This window comes from Buteo buteo, chromosome 6 (assembly GCF_964188355.1).
Source record: "Buteo buteo chromosome 6, bButBut1.hap1.1, whole genome shotgun sequence".
NCBI lineage: Eukaryota > Metazoa > Chordata > Aves > Accipitriformes > Accipitridae > Buteo > Buteo buteo.
This window is the reverse complement of record NC_134176.1, coordinates 39,891,318-39,912,660: the sequence shown is the minus strand read 5'-3', so window position 1 is coordinate 39,912,660 and position 21,343 is coordinate 39,891,318. Positions and strand designations below refer to the sequence as shown.

Sequence of the window (21,343 nt, the reverse complement as noted above, 5' to 3'; positions counted from 1 at the left end):
TATGCTGACATTAGCAAGTTGTGCAGTCTAATAGGAGTGAACAAAGCAAAACAGTCAGCACTGAGGTCTTGCTGTCCACAATACACACATTTTGTGGTTTTACTTTGACCTACCCTCTAGTCTTCAACCTTCAAATTAAATTAGCAGTTTGAAGGCACACGGTGTGCTTCTGAAGCACATGTAGTTTAGCATCATCTGAAGGAAATGTTTGTGTGCTCCCAGGCCATTCTGATGTGAACCACTGCATGGTAGATAGGGATGATCAGGAGATTTGTTTTCAAAGTCCACTCACAACCTAACTAAAATCTCGATACCCTTGTTTTTTCTTTTCTTTTCATATTTTATGTCTCTGCTATTCTTTCCCTAGTGATTATACACTTTAGTAGTTTGGGTTTCTCTGTTTTTTGCAGACATAGTTACAGTTTAAGAAGCAAGAAGACAAAATTTCATCTTGCTGCTGTGTCCCTACTTCAAGGTCAGCAATCAGTCCACTAAATGAGTTCAGTGGCAATATTTTAATGACCATCTTTTAGTAGAGATGTTACCATAACAACGCCTGCCTCTGTGTAGGGCATTAGATTCTGAACCATGGTATTTAGATATATTTTTGTGTCTGCTACTGACCTTGTACACATGAGTGTTGGCAAGTCATCTTATCTAACTGCACCCCTGCTCTTCCTCCAACTTCATGCCAATCAATTCATTAGGATAGGGAATGGTTCTCATATGAATGTGCTATACCAAGCAGAACTGATCTTCATTTTAATTACGGTCTGTAGAAGTTACTGTAGTAGAAATACTGAATGACCTCCAGAGGACACAATGAAAGGACTCCAATTTTGGAAAACTGATTGCCAAAAGAGAAATTGCTTTGTGCAAAGATTTAAATCAAGTCTCTAGTAATATATGTAGGATAGCAACAAATTCAAGACACCGTTCCTAAACCTTAATGATTTTGGATACCAAAAGCAGGACAAAGAGTTGTGTTATGAAATGTTATAACTAGGCAATAATCCACCATGAACATTTGCTCACTACTGGACACCACCACCACTCTCTGATGCTGAGTACAGTATTTGAAAAAGTGCAGTAATTTCTCTTCCTGCTATGGGTTTGGATACACTAAAGCTAAGCCTGCTTTTGGCTGTACTTAATTTAGTTCAGGAATAATAGGATCTGTGCCTTCCACACAGATTTTTCTGCTCTAATCCTTTTGCTATGATTGCAGCTGAACTTTCCATTTGCTCAGGCTGCTAAATACTGTACAAAAGCTTTCCAAATACCTCATGGGTGACCTTATGCCACTGCTCATTTTAATCTCTGACATGTATTCAATTTTCCACTGACAACTAAAGGACAAATAAAACTCCTTTTCTCTCTGTTCCTGTTTTGCTACCAGTTACAAAAGGAGTTAACATGGCTTACAGTAAAAACAAACATCGATTCTTCTTTTATGGAAGTACAAGTCTTTGCTCGGAGACACAATTTCATATCAATGTAATAAATATGCATTTAAGTTCAGCCCCAACCTTAAGTATAGAAAGATTTTGCATCTACCCTGACAAAGATATTGCTTGGTTAGAAAACAGCAGTGCAAAATGCTCTCCCAGTCTCTCACTGCAAGGAGCACATTTAACTTAGATAACTGTATTTGCTTCTTCTTGGCAAATCTAGCATAAACCTTGAGCTAGCCTGCAGGCAAATTCAGTCTATTAAAGATCATTCCATTTTAATCATATAGCATTTGCAAGATATTAACACAGGATGTCAGGAACATGGGAATCAGGTTTAGTGATGTGGCTGAATGCTACAGACAACTGTGGAGAGTTGAGGTGGGAGCAGTAAAAATTATAAAAAGCTTTAGTGTGAGTTCAGGAAAAATGGAGGGACAATGTCCAACTTACAAAAAAGCACGTATTACTGCTTATTTCTGATCAAACAACATTTTAGAGCTATAAAAGCAGTAATACAGTTGACACAAGCCTCAAGCTTAACACAGATGGGATACAAGAGAGATGCAGCAAGATCTACTACTGAGTAAAGAAGAATTGCAATTTGCAGCAATTTCTCTGGCCAGATCCATAACTTTGATAAACTCTCATCATTTACAGCCTTACTCTTTTGCAGAAGTAGAAGAACATAAGTCTATTCATAGCTTTCAAGAATTACCTCCACAGACATTGTAAACTATCAACAAACGGGAAAGCAGGGAAGGAAATGTACAGTTAATTTTGATGCATCATAAACATGCAACTGTCAACAAAAAGTTGTTTGATTTCCAAGTTAAATTCTATGGGATTTAAAGGCTACATGAGATTCTTCACACATTTTATTGAACTGTGGTATTCAATTAATATTTTGTGGGGTCTGGAGTCTGGATATGAGCAGTTTTTCCTGCCCTTCTCTTTCACCTTACAATACTGGATGCTATATTGTGATTATACAATGGTTTCTGGAGGTTAACACTTATTCTGTGGTGTTTCTCCCCCCCCCCCCCCCCCGACCCCATATATCAAGATGTAATTTCAGACCAAATGTAGCTATTATACAATACCTGCGTGGTGTGCAGTCCTCATATGGAGGGACGATGACGACCTTCACTGTTACTGATGTTCTGAGAAGATCAATCATTTGCTCATGGCTCAGAGTGGCTACAGCCACCTTGCAGATTTCTACCAGCCGGCTGCCTTGTCTCAGTCCTGCCTGCCACGCATAGCCGTACGGCTCAACATCTGCCACAATGCCTTCATAGTTTACGTGGAAACCAAGCTGACCCAGACCATTCCTACGCAGAGTCATCTCCACTGTTTCACAGCCCTTAGTCACAAGCTGTGAATTGAAATAAGGACAGAATTTAATGCACGGGGAGACCTTCAGTGCTAACAGAGGTTTAAGGGCTCCATTTTTGTACTATCAACCAAATCCCAAGACAATGGTGGGACACAATCAAGGAATATATATCACAGTCCTGGGTACACAGTCAGCTGAAATGGGTCTTGTCACTCAAACTAGTATTTTCAGTAGAGTCTGATTACCCAAGTTCTGCCTTGAAATTTTTACTGAAACCACAGGAATTTTAGAAGATACATGGCAGCACACAACAGAAAAACACATGGAGTTACACAAGCATCTCTACTTTAAGCACAGTAAACCAGGGTCTATGACAACTATTCTACCTACCATGAGCATGAAAACTGTCAAGACCAATTTAATGGGGCCTGGTCTTCCCTTTTTCCTGGTCATTATACAACTACAGTTGTGAAATTACAGGGAAGACAGTGAAACGTAACACATTCTTTCAGAACTTAATCGGATAAAAAATGCACATGGACAGATGTTTTATAGACAGATACCATGATTCACTGCATTTTTAGTTTATCACATGCATTCAGAGAATATCTGAAGGTTGTAATAGGGATTGGGACTGCACCCTGCTGGCAACATAGTCAGTATCAAAGATATTACAGCTTCATTTGAAACAAGATACAAAAAGCCTATAAAACAGAGAAAGGGCAGGAAAACAAGGAAAAGAAGTAAGGTGATACTTCTGTATTTATTGTGTGGGAGCAACTGAAGGCCCTGCTTGCCTTTTTTTTTTTTTTTAATATATTGAGACTTTTTTGACACACACACAACCAGCTGGGGTTGGCTGATACCTGATAAAAGTGAAAGCAATATTGGTTTATCAGAAATAAAATCAGGTAAGTTCTTATAGATTTCAGGAAAGACAATCAGAACAGTTTTAGGGATCCCAAGCATTGCTTAAGTTGAAGCCTTACTTGGCGGAGGGCGAGAGGAGAAAGCAAAGAAGGGGAGCCAAACAAGAGAACACATTCTAACCTCCAGCCTTTTGACGATCTCTTTGATATCATCAATGTTGCTGATGAAGCTCTCCAAAGAAACACATTCACCCCTCTCATAGAATATTTTGATATTTGTGTCTGTTGAAGTCCACCCTATCACATCTCGACAGGAGCAATTGAACACCACGCTTTTCGTGTCCTGTTCAATGAGGACTACAAACTCATTAGAGATGCCTAGGAGACAGTCTATTTCCATACCCTTGCTGTAGTCTTTTGCATGGACACTCCATACAATAGCACCAGAGCTATAGATCTCTGCTCCTGGATAAGGCTTGGACTTTTCTTTCTTTTTTGAAGCAAGTGAGATGAAGGGGAATTTGCCAGAAGGATCAATAGGTGTGTTGGTGACATTCTTCTCTGCCAAGTCTTTCAAGTATTCTTGACGGGTCCTGGTGGCCATCGCACGAAACTTTTCTGATTTATGAGCAGCATTCTCTGCATTAATGACTTTGGCTAGTAAGAAGTCCCTGAACACATTTGATTTAGGAAACGTGACACCTTTTGGAATAGGTGGTCCAAAGGATGGTACATCTCTGGATCTTGTCACAGCAACACTAAAAGAAATAAAAGAATAAGGAAGAAGCAGAGTGTTTCACTGTATGCAAATTCAGCAGTTTTTGAATAAGAAAATACATTTCCTTTTTTCCTTAAGCCCTCAATTTTTCTCTCCTTTTCTCAGGAATATGCCTATATTTACATTTTAATGGTGGCAGTGTGGAGATTATGTCCCTCTTACTGTACAAACACAAGGCAACTTATTTTTGCATCTAGGCATTTTTGAGTCATCCTCAGTACCACAGCTTAAAGAGAGCTTCAAGTGCAAAACAGTGCTTTTTTGACAAATTAAGCACTCATGTATGGTATTTCTAAATTTTGTTTCTTTTCACTATAAACAGAAAATTTCTAACACACACTGTTACAAAGGCTAGCTTACAATTTAGCTACCTAAAGCTGAAAGGCTCATCTGAAAGCAATGCGCAGTATATGATCAATAGTAGAAATACAGATAAAATGGCCACATTAAAAAGATAAAGACAATAAAGTCATCTCACAAGGCCAGTTTCACTTTGAGAATCATCTTCTGGTGACTGAACGCATATATACATCATGCTACTGATTATGTTTTAAGTTTCTGGATTGAAAACTGCAGTAGCTGATACTGCATGCTAGTGATAGAAGCAGACTCCAAAAAGATTAGAAATAAGAAATCTCTTAGAAGTTTGGAGACATATATTAGAAATAGATGCTTTCATTTTCAACTCTTCCTTTTAGTTTCCGTAGCAAATGATGGACTGACAATAAGGTTGCCTTAGGCAATGCCAACAAGCTCAGCTATTTTCCACGGTCAATTCTCTTTTGATACAGAGCAGATGAGAGTTGTTTGGCATTACTGAAGATTTGCCATTCCAGTCCAGTATCATTCCCTTGGCAGTCTGTCCTAAGAAGAGACTGACAACTGCACTTCAACAGTTTTGTGACAAGAAATGCTCCAACAGTTCGAATATGATTTACCACATATCTATTAACTAGATTTGAAAAAGCATTAACAAATTTTGGCAAAAATATCACAGTAATGGACTTTTATAAAGAAAAATAGGGTGGGACTTGAACATACTAGAAATTTATGTGGTGTTTCATTTGGAAGACTGGCTGGTATTATTTTCACGCTTTGCTCTAACTTATCTGAATCCTTAAACATAATCAGAGAATCCCCCGCAAAAATCAGCAATTGAGATTGCAGAAATACTATTAAAGCTTTTGGGGCAGGGACACACACAGGAACACCAAAAATAAAAATTAAGTTGCCCAATCTTTAACCATATCTTCTGGTTTTGGGTGGCAGGGTGTTTTATTTGTGTGTTTGCTTTTGTTGTTTTTAATTATATTTTCTGGCAACTGATATTGAAAGATGTCATTGACTGTCATATTTCCTTCAAATGTATGCCAATATATCTAGAAGTATGCAACAGGGGGTGCTCATGATGCAACCATCTGGCTCTCGATCATCTCCAGTGGTCCTAAAGGGTCTGTTATTAAGAGATAGAAGCCTAAGCGTTAAGCACAATTACTGGATGTAATGAAATCTACCAGTGACATTTTGTTTGATTAGGTTTTGAGTATCATGAATCATAGGGATAAAAATTTAATCTTTAACATATGCTAGAGAAGTTTTAAAAAGTGAATGATGCCGACAGAGAACCCAGGCTTTTGAAATACTGTTTATCTTAGTTGGGAGGGAGAACCACTGGCCAAGACAGTGCTTGATTTTATTCCTTTTATGTAGCTTTTAATATAAATTCCAGTACATTTTTATGCTATATGGCTTCCTGTTTTGTCTAGAATTATGAAACTATGACACAGTTCCAAATAATTCAGTGAAAAAGAGGTCGAACTTAGTTTGAAAAGTTTCCTAGAAAAACTTTTTATAATGGAATTCTATAAATTTAAATCAAGTGTCTGCACTGAGAGGACAAAAAAAAAAAAGAAAGGATTTTAATCTTAAAGACAGTACACAGAACATACAATGCTCTAGCAGTCTCCTGTATCGAAATGAACACTGACACTCTCACAATTTTTTTTCCTACCTGCTCCCCCTCCCCTTAAAATTTAAGCCTGTAGCATCACTAAAGGTGAAATTCTCAAATTTTATTTACTAATAGTAACCAGTAAGGTTCCAGTCCTTGTAGTTATGAAGACTTGAAAAATGAAAGCAATTCAGAAGTCTGAAGGTCAGAAATAAAACCCTGAGATATTTAAATTTATTACAGTATATAAATCTTTCCTATGCCTTTTAAAAGAAAGAAATTGAAAATATGTGGTTATATTATTTAAAATAATAACCAAAAGCAGATATTTCTTTGTGTTTGTAATACCCAATTCAAATGGGAAATGCATCTGTAGCCCTTGTGGATATATTTCCTACTTTTCCTTTACTTCAAAATCAGTTTCTGTACAGAATAAGAGCCAAAACATATGTCTAAAAGTTTAAGAACAAGGTATGTCCACATAAATAATGTAGCAGTAGAATCTGTCAATAAGCTGCCTTAAAATGAGTATTAACACAAACATGCCTACTCCAGGAGAGTTTAATACATGTACAAAGTTCAACACCAGTTCCAGAAGTGCTGTGTGAGCCTTACCAAAAACTCGGGGGAGGGAAAAGCCTTTAAACCTTACTATACTTACTTGAAAAACATGAATACACCATCTCAGACACTGCAGTTTTAGCTCTTCCTCTAAATAAGCACTTGACTAAATGAAACACTTAAGTGAACATTTGTATTTCAGTAAAGACAAGTTAATTTGAAGGCTACCTCATTTAGAGATAACCATTCTAAATCCATTACTCTGATACTTCATATTTTACATAAAGAAGCTTTAGAAAAGTTTGCTGAGGACAGTCAACATTTAAAATAAAAATACATTAAGAGTTCAGGATACACCAAAGGTAAAAAGTTTCATTGGTTGTAAAAAGAAGTGTAACTCAAAAACATTATGCTTTCAATTTGGATAAAAAATTTATGCTGAATATGAATCTCATCTTGCAATTCTTTACTATATGTTACTACCAATTACCATCTTCCATTTTAATCATATTGACTTTAAGGTCACGCTAAGATTTTTTTTTTTTGCTGCATAAAGCTGCGGAATTTATTTGTTGGACTGAAATGACAGAAGAAATGAAGATATTTCAGACAAAATATTTCAGAGAGCTTAGCTTCTTTCTGAAAGGTTAGTCATACTTTTTCACTGTCTAAATTTCAAAAATGTAACATAAGCTGATGCCCAATTATCTGAACAAAAAGTGAATTTGTAAGAATCAATACAGAAATACTCTTCTAGCATACTCTTAATGAAGAGAACAAAAAAGAAGTGAGAATGGAATTTCAAAATCATTCCCAAATGCTTGATGTGTGTGTATGTGCATGCATCTGTGTGTGCACGCGTGTGTGCGTGTACACACATACTGACAGCATTAATCTCCTTACTGGGTGTGTTTCCTTTCCATACTCATGTGTGTCTATTGACTTTTTAAAGTGTTCTAAATTCACATGACCCCAAATCTCCTCCACCCCTATCTTTCACTATGTTTCCCTACTAAGAATTTAAAAGAGGAATGACGCCTCCCTTTGCACTCAAATTCCATGTTTTCAGTGAAACTAGCAATAGCTACCTGTAACAAACGCTGTCAGTACAGGGACCGTGCACTCTTACAATGACAAAGACATGCTGGAAGTGGGATCGAATGTTCTTTGGGCTGAATGGTTGTGCTCCAGGCTCCTGGAAAACTATTGTCACAATATCATTTCCAATATGTCGCTTTCTCAGAAGCTTTAACAGAAAAAAGATGCATAGGTTAAAACACAGGCTCTTCACAATTTTCAATTATTTATTTATCTTTATTATAAATTACTATTGTTCAATTTTTTTATTTCAAATGATACTTCAAGCCGGAAACGAAAACAGTTGAGGATTTATATGAGAAGTACCAGAATGTTAGTTACTCATCTAATAAATTTCAGGCATGGACATTTTCATTTTCATAACAATTTAATTTCTACATGTAACACACCGGAAGATCTTGTTAAGGAAAATTTTAAGCTAAACAAAGAGGAAAACCAACAACAAAACCTGCTAGTATCAGAGTAGTTAGTGATACATGGAAGCTGGAAAACATTCCCCACTTCACACATTTTTACAAGCCACAAGTAGGCTCCATTTCAAGTGGAAAATAGTTGTCATTGTGCTTAAGACACACTATAATAATTTTCTGATAGGCTTCTTTCAGTACATCCAAAACTACAGCAAAAGAGAAAGGTAAACTACAAAGTAGTCTAACGTTTAGTGGACAAAAGCAAACTAAAAAGAATGCTGTGTTATCTTTTATTGTTAAAGGAAAATGCTATTTTATTCACAGAAACACAAAATAATGTAGTTTCTAGAGTAAAATGCATCTACATCACACACAGCAAGATGGCCTAGTATTTAACAAGACCAGGTACTTCAGAGTAACAAAGGTCAGCCTACACAGCTCTTCAGTATAACAAAAAAATTTTAAAACAAAAAACATATTTTGTCTCATGTCTTCTTGTGTAGTGTGCTGAACCACCCACTCATCACCTCTGATTCTGTGTGTATTACAATTTGCTGAATGCAATCCTTAAAGCACAGTGGACTTTGCTGCAGAAGGTTGAAAAATCATGTAAAGTACACTATGGTCCTTTTGACATAAGATACGAACTCTTATTTATGTAACACAGATGTGCTACTGACATTATTGTATAATATTTACATCAAAGTTTCAGTAAATAATACATATTTAAATAGAAAACGGTCCTATGCAGAAAATCTACCTATGATGTACCTACAATGATCTGCTTTGCTCATCTTCCTGACACAAAGATGGCAAGTTTTACTTTTGATTCTTCAAGTGTTTTCTTTGCTAGTTACAAGTGAAAGTTGTCATAAATGTTTAATAGTTCAGCTACTTTTGAGATGGAGGAAAAACTAATTCTAAATAGGCATGGTCTACCTTACCTGTTGCTTGTTGTTTGGAGTATATGGCAACATAGTAGAAACGTGGAACATGATTTCATAGTCCTTGTATGTTGTGTATAGAGAATGAGTACCTGTTGAATCAGCTTCAGTTAAAGAAAAAAGAGAAAATAAAAGCGTTGTTTAAAAAAGTTTAAAACCAAAGTTTCATTATTATCAAAGAAAATCATCAGGCAAGACAAGAATTCCTATTCATCCTTGATCCTAGCTGAAATGTCAGCAAGTAAAAACTTATCCAGAGTTTATTCACCTGCCAAAGCAAATGACACAAATAGATGGCATGTATAATTTTGTGTACTTTTCCTAATGAAGAACTTGTTAGGAATAGGGAATTTATACCAGAAAACCCTGAAGAAAGCCTATTTAAGCATGAAAAGTGATAACAAAGTCTGAAATAACTTTCAGACACCACCCAATATCTCAAGCTAATCGGAATGAAACTGAACTGTAAGGAATGTGAAAAGGATTTCAGAAAGGAAGGTAGACAGATACTGCAAATGAATACCATGATTTCATGCATAATTAAATATCAATGGACATATAATCCACAATATATGAAAGAACGGAATGGGTTCCTTTAAACATAAATATCAGGACTCTACATTAACTGTAATGAAGTCAGATAAAACCTTCACTAAAACAGGTGCTTTATGGATAGGAGCAGTCAAAAACCCAAACAGGATGCTAGCATGCTCACAGCTGATGATGGAAAAAGCCCACAACAATGACATCATAACGCTGGTATATTAATCAAAGGTACTCTCACCTGTTTTGGGTTCTGGCCACCCTATCTTAAAAGTTATAGAAGAAAGAGAAGGGATCCAGAAACAGGCCACAAAAATAATTATACGTGGATGGAGAGACTTCCATGTGGAGAGAAAATGATAAAAACTAGGATTATGAAGTTTAGAAAGAAAAAAAGAAGAGGGGATATTATTAAAGTTTACAAAGTGTTGGTTGAAGACAACACTTGATTACAGACAAACTGGGAACTTCTGTTTTTACTTTTTCTTTCTCTCACCAAAAAAAAAAAAAAAGAGACCTTGAAAAATGTTCCATTAATTTAAGTAGTAACACACTTAAAGCTGAAATAGTGAATATATTCTATTAAATATAACTGCTGTCCAAAGTGCAAAAAAGCCCATTTTCAAAGAGAATTTTAAAAGTAACTAGATTTATATATGGAAAAAAGCATCCTGGTTATTTGAAGTTATATAAACATGCTACTATATTATATAATCTCAGCTATTTATAGCAATGTATTTTAAAAAGCTGTTAAGTATGACACCTTGGCAGTTTTTATAAGCAGAGAAATCATGTTACTAAGGAGATAATAGCTCTGAGATTTGTGAGGCATTTACAATAGCATAAATACACAGTTTATTTACCCAGATTTTGGGTATAAGCTTTTGACAAGAAGTTTTCGTTTCCTGTCAAATTTGTAATAATAAAGTAGAGGTAGCTTTGCTGTAAATTAAAAACTGCAACATCATCCACAAAATTAAATAGTAAGTTTTCTACATTATAGCTGCATAGTGATTTTGCATTTCCAATCATCTAGATAGAATAAAAAGGGAATAAGAAAAAAAAAAATTCCTGGAATCTTATCTCCCCCCACCCCCCCCATTACTGTTTCAAGGAGATTGGGCTCCCTTTTCCAGCGTCCAACACTGCCATTATGAAAAACTAGCTACCTGCTAAACATTTTCTTTTTAATGCTAATTACAACAGCACAATGGCTGAAAGGGAATAACTTCATCTTGCACTCAGTTCACAGCAGCCTCCATCCTCTGCCTGATCATTACAATGCACGCTGAAGGAGGTACATGCACCTGAAAGTCACCTAAACATCAACATAACTCCTTACTGGCTTTTTTGTGTTTAACTGTAAATACGCTAATTTGTACATCACCTTTCATAAACAAAGCATACATAAACATTATGAAGAACTGGAAAGGGGGAGCAGGTGCAAAAAAGAAACGGAAGTGGGTAAGATGACACAGGGGAAGAAGAAAAGAATGAAGCAATTCTGACAAATAATATGCTAGAACAACACCTATGCATTTAAACCAAACTTTCAACTTTCCTAGATGGACTTCATTTCAGGCAGAAAAGGGTTCTTTCTCAGAACAGCACCAATTCTGCAAACTAAGTAATAAGGCTACAATCCAAATGACATGTTTAATGATTCCAATTATTTCCAAGTACTGCAGAGCTTAAATCCCTATTATTCAAATCCAACTACAGAAGTCCACATCCTCTACAGACTGTGCATCTTTCTCACCATTCAGATTTCTTCTTTCTTACAAATCTAGAATACTTTTTCTGAAGTACAACACAATAATTACAGGTGTTTGCTTTAAATCAAATCACTGCCATTGCAGTAAAATCCAAGACTGTGCACTGGAACAGTATCCATCATTTCAAGGTCAGAACTGTAAGCCAGCACTACAATCTACTTTGATTTCCTTGCATTTAACAGAGGCCCGAGGGATCTACAAATTCATTAGCACCTTTTTACACTGAAGACATCTCTTCCTGCCATTAGCTTATGGCACACCTATTAATGCTGCTTTCTCAGTCTTGTCCCATTGCTGGATTTGGTTACTAGGTGAGGACTTATCTGATCTTCTCTTCCTTCCATCATTATTCACCTTTACAAATCCACCTTATTCTTCTCTCCTTCCAATGTTTCTCAGCTATCTTCACAAGGACTTTCTTAACAGACTCCCATTTAAGTGTTTTTTTTCTAACATCAACAGTGCTCAAAACTGTGATTGACACTAACAAACTACTGCTGATCAGTTCACCTCACTGAAGGCACAGGACTTTGTCATCCTGCTTCTACAGCAGCTTTTAAAACCTCTGTACTAGAAAACTGTATAAAAACCAGTATGAGTAGAAAATCTGACTCAGTGTTTCAAAGGAAAACATGTTGCAAGGAGTTCCAGGAAAACAAAAAATAAATTATATTGATGAGTCAGGAGAAGGAACAGCCATTGCTACAAACTGCAGCAGTGCTCACAATAAAAGGCACAAGAACAAGTCATTTCAGAGCTTAATGTTGCTCCTGTCTACCTTTGCTGTTAAAAAGCCCTGCCTTATTTCTAGTTTCTCCTAGTTACTTGGCCCAAATTCAGTACCTGTCAAACCTGCTCTCCTTTCTGTTACATACAAGGATTACACCAAGCACTCATGTTCAACTTCTGTAATATTCAAGTTGTTTTCAGACACTATTTCTGAGGACAGAATCCTTTATTTTGTAACATACAAAAGTATACGGGTAACACAAATACAGAGAAATGCAGATGGGCTTCCTGCACACCCATTTCTGCTTCTTAAGCAATTGAGGAACCTCTGACCTCCATTGGCTATTGGTCTCCCAGCAAATGTCTCAGACCCAACAGTAAGTCTACTCTTACTTCCATGTGGTTGAAAAGATGTTAAATAGTACAAGATAAGGTAATCTATCTGATTTATTTCATTAGAAACATGGGGGGTTATTGACAACCCCTAAATGAAATGTCAATTTGAAGTCCATTAATTCCCTAGATTTTTAATCTATTTAGTATCTTCTGTAGTTTTTATATTCTTCTCATGTCTTAACCAAAAAGTCATGCAGTATAAACATCTAATACAGAAATCTACCATTATTAGCTATATATATAATCCCATCAAATAGATAATTCATAAACTCCTACAACTCACATTAATCAATCTCCTTCATTTCCTGCACCAACCATGCTACCACTCTGCTGGACACATGCCAGGTTACCAGGCCTAGCATTATCCAGCTGATCCCATTTACCAATTTAAAACATTGAGAAATCAGACTAAGTGAGGGGGAGGGAAATAAAGCATGCATTACAACTAGAGAATAAAGTAAAATGACTGAAGTTATAATTTGAAAGATTACTGTGATGTTTATTACTTTAAAGTGATGCCCATAAACTTCCTAGCAACCATGGGATAGATGACATTTTCAAGCTCTATTTCCTATCCAAAGTCTGCAGGCTGCCATGAGATAGACTGCTTCCCCTCTGGTAATTCTAGAAATATACAAACAAAACTTTAGAAGTAGCAGCTCTTTTCCACAGTGGCACTGGCAGAGATCCAAAGCTAAAGCCCTTGAAGGATCCAATACACTTAAATAGGCTTTCAGTTAATAGGATGCATGAGATTCCTCCTTTTAAAATTGGCTCTGTTACAGATACTTACCAATTAGGCCCCTAATTCTAAAAATTTCTAAGAACAACAACTGTTGTGAAACTGCCTTTTGCTAGAGCAACTTTACTTTTCTAAATTTGCACAAATTAAAAACATCTTGTGAAAACTTCCAGAGAATGTATACCAATCAGCTTCCTTCCATGCTGAGAAAATCCTTCATCATATCTTACATCATACATCTGCTTTTCATAGGTTGCAAAGTATTGTCAAAGGTATAGGAACTAGTAACATAGCCTACATAGCTCTGACCTTTCTTGCAAGTTAATGAACATACATTTGTTTTTAAGAGCATCTTTGCAATCAACTGTGCTGACATTAAACAGAATTTTTATGCAGGAAAATTTCCTGAGTAATGAGACTGCAAGAACTATTTCATGACAGCAATCTTTAGCAAGAGAAGAGCACAGAGCTGGAGAAGGGAGGAGCTTGCTTCCTAGCTGTAGACCTAGCCATTTCAACAAAACCCTATAAACCTATGTCATGGTATAGACCACAATCTCCTCCTATGCAGGCCTTTCTGTGTTAGGGCCAAGGCAGAAAAGCCTGACTGATTACTTAGGGTAGCTATCAAAGATGTATTACCTGCATGTATTCTGCTGTTCACATATTCCCCACACTGGAGGTGCAGCTCTTGTGACCATCTCTGGTCTTTAGCATTTTGCCTACCACAAGGTGGCTTTTTTTCCCTTGCCATTTCCTATGCAGAATATGCAATAAGGGTTTCTGAACGTAGCTATCCAAAGAGCTTAGTGTTGTGGCCCCAAAACACTACCTTCTCTTCCACCACTTCCAGTCTGTGCTTTGCATACTTGCAGAAAGGAAAACATAGCACCATCAAGATCAATTAAAAAAAAATTATTGCCACTGTTAACGTTTGCTGCTGTCTAAACCTGCTCGTTCAGAACTCATGTATGTTGTGTAGTCACGTGTTTCCTCAGTAAACCCGCAGAAAACATAACCTGAAAGATTTCAGACAACTTAGGAGCTCCTAAGCAGTTCTGGCTGATCCCACATCAGCTAGATGTCCCACAGTCCCACACATGAGCTTGTAAACCTTGACTGAAAGAGAATGTAGGAAACCCTTCATGAACGCAGCAGTTTCCACCCAGAGCATGCTCCTTCCTCTCTGACCACACTGAAGTGTTCACATAAAGCCTTTTTGTATCTTTTGATACAGAATGGAGCTGGCAGGTCTAGGGGGCAATGTAAAAAGACATGTAGGCTCTCAACATGGAGTAGAAGACCTTCATTACAACAAGACAAATCCTAAAACCAGGAGAGATTCAGTCAACTAAAAGTTTACATACATGTCCATTCAACAGGTGCTAGACTGTAGTACACAGAATGAAAACCTGACAAAATTCTTTCATCGACTCAAAAAGCAACAAGAAGGAACACAAACATTACTGGAAAATTCCGCTTTTTAGAAGAAAATTTCAAGCAAGTACTTAAGACACAGTTACAGCTTTCATGGGTATATCTGAACAGATGAATCAACTCTTAATCATAAGAGCATTTACATGTACTAGAAACCAGTGCGTGTGGACTGACACCAAAAAGAGGGCTTTTTTTCAGATGTCTTAACTAAACCAGAAGAAAGGGAAGAAAGGATTTTACCTTACTGAAAGTAACAAGGAGGTCACAATATAAAACCAGAAGCTATGAAATAATAAACATTTTGTCTGTTTTCCGTAAACATTTGATTTTTGACCTAGCTTATTTTTATAACTGATAAAATAACACTTTGGAGCTGCAGAAAAGGAAAAGCCAGCCTGAGAATTATTGTATAATACATTTCCAGTAAAGGGAAGAAACTGTTACAGCAATAAACTGCCTGGATCTCATCTGGAATCATGTATATAATCCTAGCCACTAAAGTTAAAGAGACTGAATTCAGACTTGGATGAGTGCAGAGGAAGGCTACCAGGTTATACTGCATGTGTGTGTATGTGTGGGAAGCAGATAAATCCACGCGTCCCATACCAGTAAGAGAGACTTGGCTTATTAAGGGTACCGCCACAAAAGCATAGAGGAGATACAACCATAACGTGTAAATGCACTCAAGGGAGTAAATACAACAGAGGGAACGTAAGTATTGCAACTAAAAGAAAGCAGCCTCAATGGTAAATGTGTGCAAAAGTGGTATTAATTTAGGTTTAAAACCACAGAAAGTTTTATAACAGTTTTGGGTTGGGGTGGGGTGGTGGTAGCAGGGCAGGGGGGCTAACAGGGCTGGCTCCTGTGAGAAGCTGCTGGAAGCTTCCCCAGCTCCAAGTCAGAGCTGCCTCTGGCCAAGGCCGATCCCATCAGCGATGGCGGCAGTGCCTCTGCAATAACAAATTTAAGAAGGGAAACCTGCAGCAGAGAGGAGTGGGATGTGAGAGGAACCCCTGTGCAGACACCGAGGTCAGTGTGAGGAAGGAGGAGGATGAGGGGCCGCCCCTGCAGCCCGCGGTGAGGCGGCAGGCTGTCCCCCCCCAGCCCACGGAGGTCCGCAGTGGAGCAGACATCCACCTGCAGGCTGTGGAGGACCCCATGCCGGAGCAGGTGGATGACCCCGAAGATGGCCGTGACTCCGTGGGAAAGCCCACTCTGGAGCAGCCTGTGTCTGAAGGACTGCAGCCCGCGGAAAGGACCCACGCTGGAGCAGTTCCTGAAGAGTTGCAGCCCGTGGGAAGGACCCACGTTGGAGACGTCTGTGAAGGGCTGTCTCCCATGGGAGGGACCCCACGCTGGAGCAGGGGAGGAGTGAGGAGTCCTGCCCCTGAGGAGGAAGGAGCGGCAGAGACAAGGTGTGAGGAACTGACCCCAACCCCCATTCCCCGTCCCCCTGCGCTGCTGGGGGGAGGAGGGAGAGAAAATGGGGAGTGGAGTTGAGCTGGGAAGGAGGGAGGGGTGGGGGAAGGTGTTTTAAGATTTGGTTTTACTACCCATTATCCTTGTTTGGTTTGATTGGTAGTAAATTGAATTGATTTGGTTTTTTTCCCAAGTGGAGTCTTTTTTTTGTCCATGACAATAATTGGTGAGTGATCCCTCCCTGTCCTTGTCTCGACCCACAAGCTTTTTGTTATATTTTCTCCTCCTTGTCCCACTGGGAAAGTGAGCAAGTGGCCTCTTGGTGCTTTGTTGCCAGCTGGGCTTAAACCACAACAATAACCCTATGAGGAGTGATGATTAAGACTGATTGAGAACAGCCTGAAGAGATGGCAACATGATCCCTGTAAGAATTAAGGACACAAGGTAGAATGGTGCAGCACTAAAGCACAGCGAGTTACTGTCTTTGTGATAGGAGACCCACAACAAGAGCACAGTTTTTGCTGCACTGAAGTTGATGAATGCTTTTCAGCTTTCACAAATCAACTCATTATTTTCCTTTGCTGCAAGTGAGCGAAATAGCAATATTTCCACTGGTTAGTTCCAATACTCAAAGAAAAGGAAGACAGGCCAAAAATTCCCCCAAGTATTTAAAATAGATTTACAAATTGAATATAGCATGCACTAGCTGACAAACAGGTATTTCACAAGCTTGATTCCAAAAGTAGGGAGTTTCTTTTACAGATACTGTCACCTAAGATCATCTTTCCACTGCATTTTTGTTCCAATATGTTTTACAGTTAAAGCTGATAATCTAACCAACAAATCCAGTCTAATTTCCATAACTCAGAAGAAAGAAATCACAAGAGGGAGGAATACATTTGATAGCAGGAGGAAGACAAAACTGCCTAGAAGAAAAACTACATGCAACATACACAGCACAAAAGCAATAGATCAACTTGTCAAGGTGGAGTTATGTAGATGGGTTCTCAAAACTTTTTTGGTGAAAGTCTCTTAGCATATCATTGAAAAAAATTATGACATACCAACTGTATTGATTACTCTTTAGACGAGACACTGATGATGGATTTGCAATACCATTAATGGTTCCATAGTTACTGGTTTCTTGTTGCAGCTTTAGTGATAATTTCCTACCAAATTAGTACAAAACCCCAATAATTACCAGAGATGAAAGACCATATGGGTATGGGTCAAATTACGTACTTGCTCTGCTTTCACTTCTAATATTGAGCAACTGTCTTCCTACAGCTAAGAGGTTATTTTTAAGAACTCTCTATAAAAAGTCAGTTAGCAACCACATGATGCATTTTGTTCACTTAAGGGAAAAAAAAAAAATGAAAAAGCCTTACTCTTGGTATCCAGCTGAGCACGATACTTTTCAAATCCCTTGAGTCTAACTCGTTCTCCCAAGAGCTGAAGAAACTCTTCAAAGGCTGGACCTGCTGATTCATTATTATACATTTCCTCTTCTGTGCTTTGCCCGGCTTTGCAGTACATGATACCCACCTTAAGCTGGTAACTTAACTGCAAAGAGAAGAAGGTTAAAATCTTATATGTATACCAAGTTATACAGCAACTTACTTATTGAATTCTCTTCACATTTTCTGATAAACTCATAATTCACAAAGAAAAAAATACCTAATTATCAGTCTGATTTCAAATGTTAGCCTAGTTCCAAATATTCTCATTGTCTTCCACTATAATTGCCTTGATGATGGCGTATTTCATCAGAAGATGTCAAAATGCTTTCTGAAGTGAAACAAACATTTATGTTCCTTATTTTCAGGAAGACAACACTGCAGCTTGCCAATGGTGAATGTCTTGCATTGAGCCACATGGAAAGCGCTGGCTCAGTAATGCCAGAACTTGACTCTCACTCCTAGGCTGGTACCATTGTTACTATCCTATACTAAACCTTCCACACAGAAGGGTAGGGCACAGCATGTAAGACGAGATAAAAATTATTCACCTATTAGTGCATTCACCTGTTAGTAATGTTGAAAGAAGCCATGGCATTCAGTTGGACGCCTTTGACTTAGAAATGCAAGAACAAAGAAAACAGCTAAATTGAGAAATGCTGGTAATACTTTAGAGATACTATTTACTAGCATAGACCTTCAAATATATTTGTGGTCTTTAGTTCCATTTTTCCTCTAATTTGATTTTGGATGTTCCTAATACAGCAGAAACTGAAGATGTGAATAAAGTAATTTTTTACTCAACCATAATTGTGATTTTTCAAAGCAAACTATTCCCACCAATTCCAAATTGATTCACATGCAAAAAGGATCATACCTGTGCCCTTCATGTCTGGACTACAGAAACAGAAGGGAAGAAAGCAGCACCCACAGCCATTTACTGTGATCACCAAAACCAATTTCACAGGCAGGAGCTCTGACTGGCAGCGTACAAAGGAGAGCCTTGGAATTTACGCATGAAATTCATCTAGTAAAAATGCATACTTATTGCAGGGTAAATCATCTTTCCTCCCCCACACAAATTTCTGCAGAGGATCCATTTTAAATAAATACCAAGCAGATCTGCCAGAGCAACATAATAAGAAAGTCTTTTGAAACTGTCATGAGATTTGCAAGTTTGGGCTACAGGTTAGTGGGAAGCGAAAACAGTTATTTGCAAGGGCACTGGAAGCAGTGTCATCTGAATATACTGTGATTTGCTCTCAAAGCTTCTATCGCAGGTTGCGAGACAAAAGGTTTTAGAACTTGCTGAAACGATGTGGACACATAATTAAACTGGAATTCATTGATTTTAACTTCTTATGTTTACGGTGGGATAATTTAAAAGCCCTCAGAAGTCATCCTACTCTGTCTCTAGAAGTAAATTTTAAAATTAAAAAACCTCTGAAAATTACAACTTTACTGTATTCTTCTTTTACTACCAAGGATGAATGGTGACAGGGATAAAGTATTAGCAGTAGGAAAATAAGGAGGGGAAAAAAGAAGGGTGAAGAGCAACCTGGCTTGATTACTCCTGTTGGAGAAGTTAAGCATATGTAATAAGTCACAGTTCTAGGCTTCTTTTTTCCCCTCCAGAATGTCCCTTATTTTATCATTCGACACAGTGACTACCCAACTTGCACCTTCTAAATATATTCAAATTTCTTACAATAAAATATGAGTACAGCATAGAATCATAGAATGGTTTGTGTTGGAAGGGACCTTAAAGATCATCTAGTTCCAACCCCCCTGCCATGGGCAGGGACACCCTCCACTAGACCAGGTTGCTCAAAGCCCCATCCAACCTGGCCTTGAACACTTCCAGGGATGGGGCATCCACAGCTGCTCTGGGCAACCTGTTCCACTGTCTCACCACTCTCATGGTAAAGAGTTTCTTCCCGTTATCTAATCCAAATCTACCCTCTTTCAGTTTAAAACCGTCACCCCTCATCCTATCACTACACTCCCTGATAAAGAGTCTCTCCCCATCTTCCCTGTAGGTCCCATTTAAGTACTGGAAGGCTGCTATAATTTCTCCCTGGAGCATTCTCTTCTCTAGGCTAAACAAGCCCCACTCTCTCTACCCATCCTCATCTCAACCTATTCCTTATGAAAGAAACATTCACGGGCCAACTTCCAAAATTTCAACTGAAAGCGGGGGGGGGGGGGGGGGGGGGGGGGGGGGAATAAATTTTGTGCGTTGAAGTAACATTTCTATTTCCTTTTCTCTCATTAACTATTTGAAATGCTTTCTGTGTAACTATAAAGGAAATATGCTCTTTCAGCACTAGAGACCAAACCAAAACCATTCACCTTTAAGAATAAAAACTGCATATTTTGGGCATCAAAGTATTAAGACTGGAAGCAAAGATACTTATTTGTAAAACACGTACTGAGCACATGCAAATTAATGTTACAATTTATTATTATTTCAACTCTCCATTCACTAAAAAATACAAAAAATTCAAAACAACCATCAGTGTACACAATGCTCAAAACAATCCAGATACAGATGGATAGCTCATGCTTTTTTTTTTTTTTTTGTGTAAAACATTCTGCATGACGACTGTTTGATTAAGATTTAAATTTGCTCAGGAATCATGGGAGCTAGATGAAGTTTGCAGGTACATTTCTATGATTTCTGCTTAGCTAGCAAACTACGTGATCCCACTCACTGCAAGCTTATTGCCTTACAGCAGCCAAACTTAGTGCCTTTGCCGACAGGGCTATGTGCTCTCAGAGAGAGCCTGGACCAGCTACTGCTGACATGTTGGAAAGGAGGAGACGGGAGGGGAGAGAAGAAGGGTGGTGAGAGGTGGCACGGCGGCCACTCCTGCCAGAACCACCGCCATCAATTTCTGTATCATTAGTAGCAGATCCTGTCTTGGACTGTTCAGGCAAGGTTTGCTGCTCAGATAATGCTCTTTGTCCACTCCCAGAGAAATACAATGGGTGGAAGTGTTTCATCAGACCACAATGCCTTAGCTGCACTGCTAATTACAATAGTTTCTAGTAATTTTACTTGAATAAATAAGGACAAAGAAAACCATTCTCACCAAGCACACCTACATTATTTAAGCTTCAATTTCTGGTGAAGGAAGTATTTTCAAGGACATAAACATAAACAGGATCCACAGCATCCACAAGCAACCAAACAACTGTCCTTTATTGCTTTGAAAAACGCTTTGAAAATGAAAATTTAGCTAAGAAGCTAAATAAGGACTACACAAAGAGCAGGATATGCCTTCTAGCTATGTTCTTAGATTTGCTGAACATCAAAAAAAAAGTTTCATAAGGACAACACAAGCTGGTATTTCTGATTCAAAAAAGCAGATCTGGGGGAAGAAAGGCATGCAGTCCCCATTACTACACCTCCTTCTGATAAATCTAGGGTCCTTAGAAGTG

At 38.1% G+C, this 21,343-nt stretch overlaps 1 protein-coding gene across 9 annotated transcripts in view; it reads right to left on the bottom strand.

The window, feature by feature from the left end:
• Positions 1-21,343, bottom strand: part of SIPA1L1 (signal induced proliferation associated 1 like 1) — a 224,181-nt gene that overhangs the window by 40,227 nt on the left and 162,611 nt on the right. For all 9 annotated transcript variants that reach the window (XM_075030550.1, XM_075030559.1, XM_075030551.1 and 6 more), the window contains 5 exons: positions 17,831-18,005; positions 9,402-9,505; positions 8,038-8,195; positions 3,841-4,417; positions 2,555-2,829 (listed from right to left, as the gene is read on the bottom strand). In XM_075030550.1, the coding sequence (XP_074886651.1) occupies positions 2,555-2,829; positions 3,841-4,417; positions 8,038-8,195; positions 9,402-9,505; positions 17,831-18,005 (1,289 nt within the window). The remainder of the gene's footprint in view (positions 1-2,554; positions 2,830-3,840; positions 4,418-8,037; positions 8,196-9,401; positions 9,506-17,830; positions 18,006-21,343) is intronic.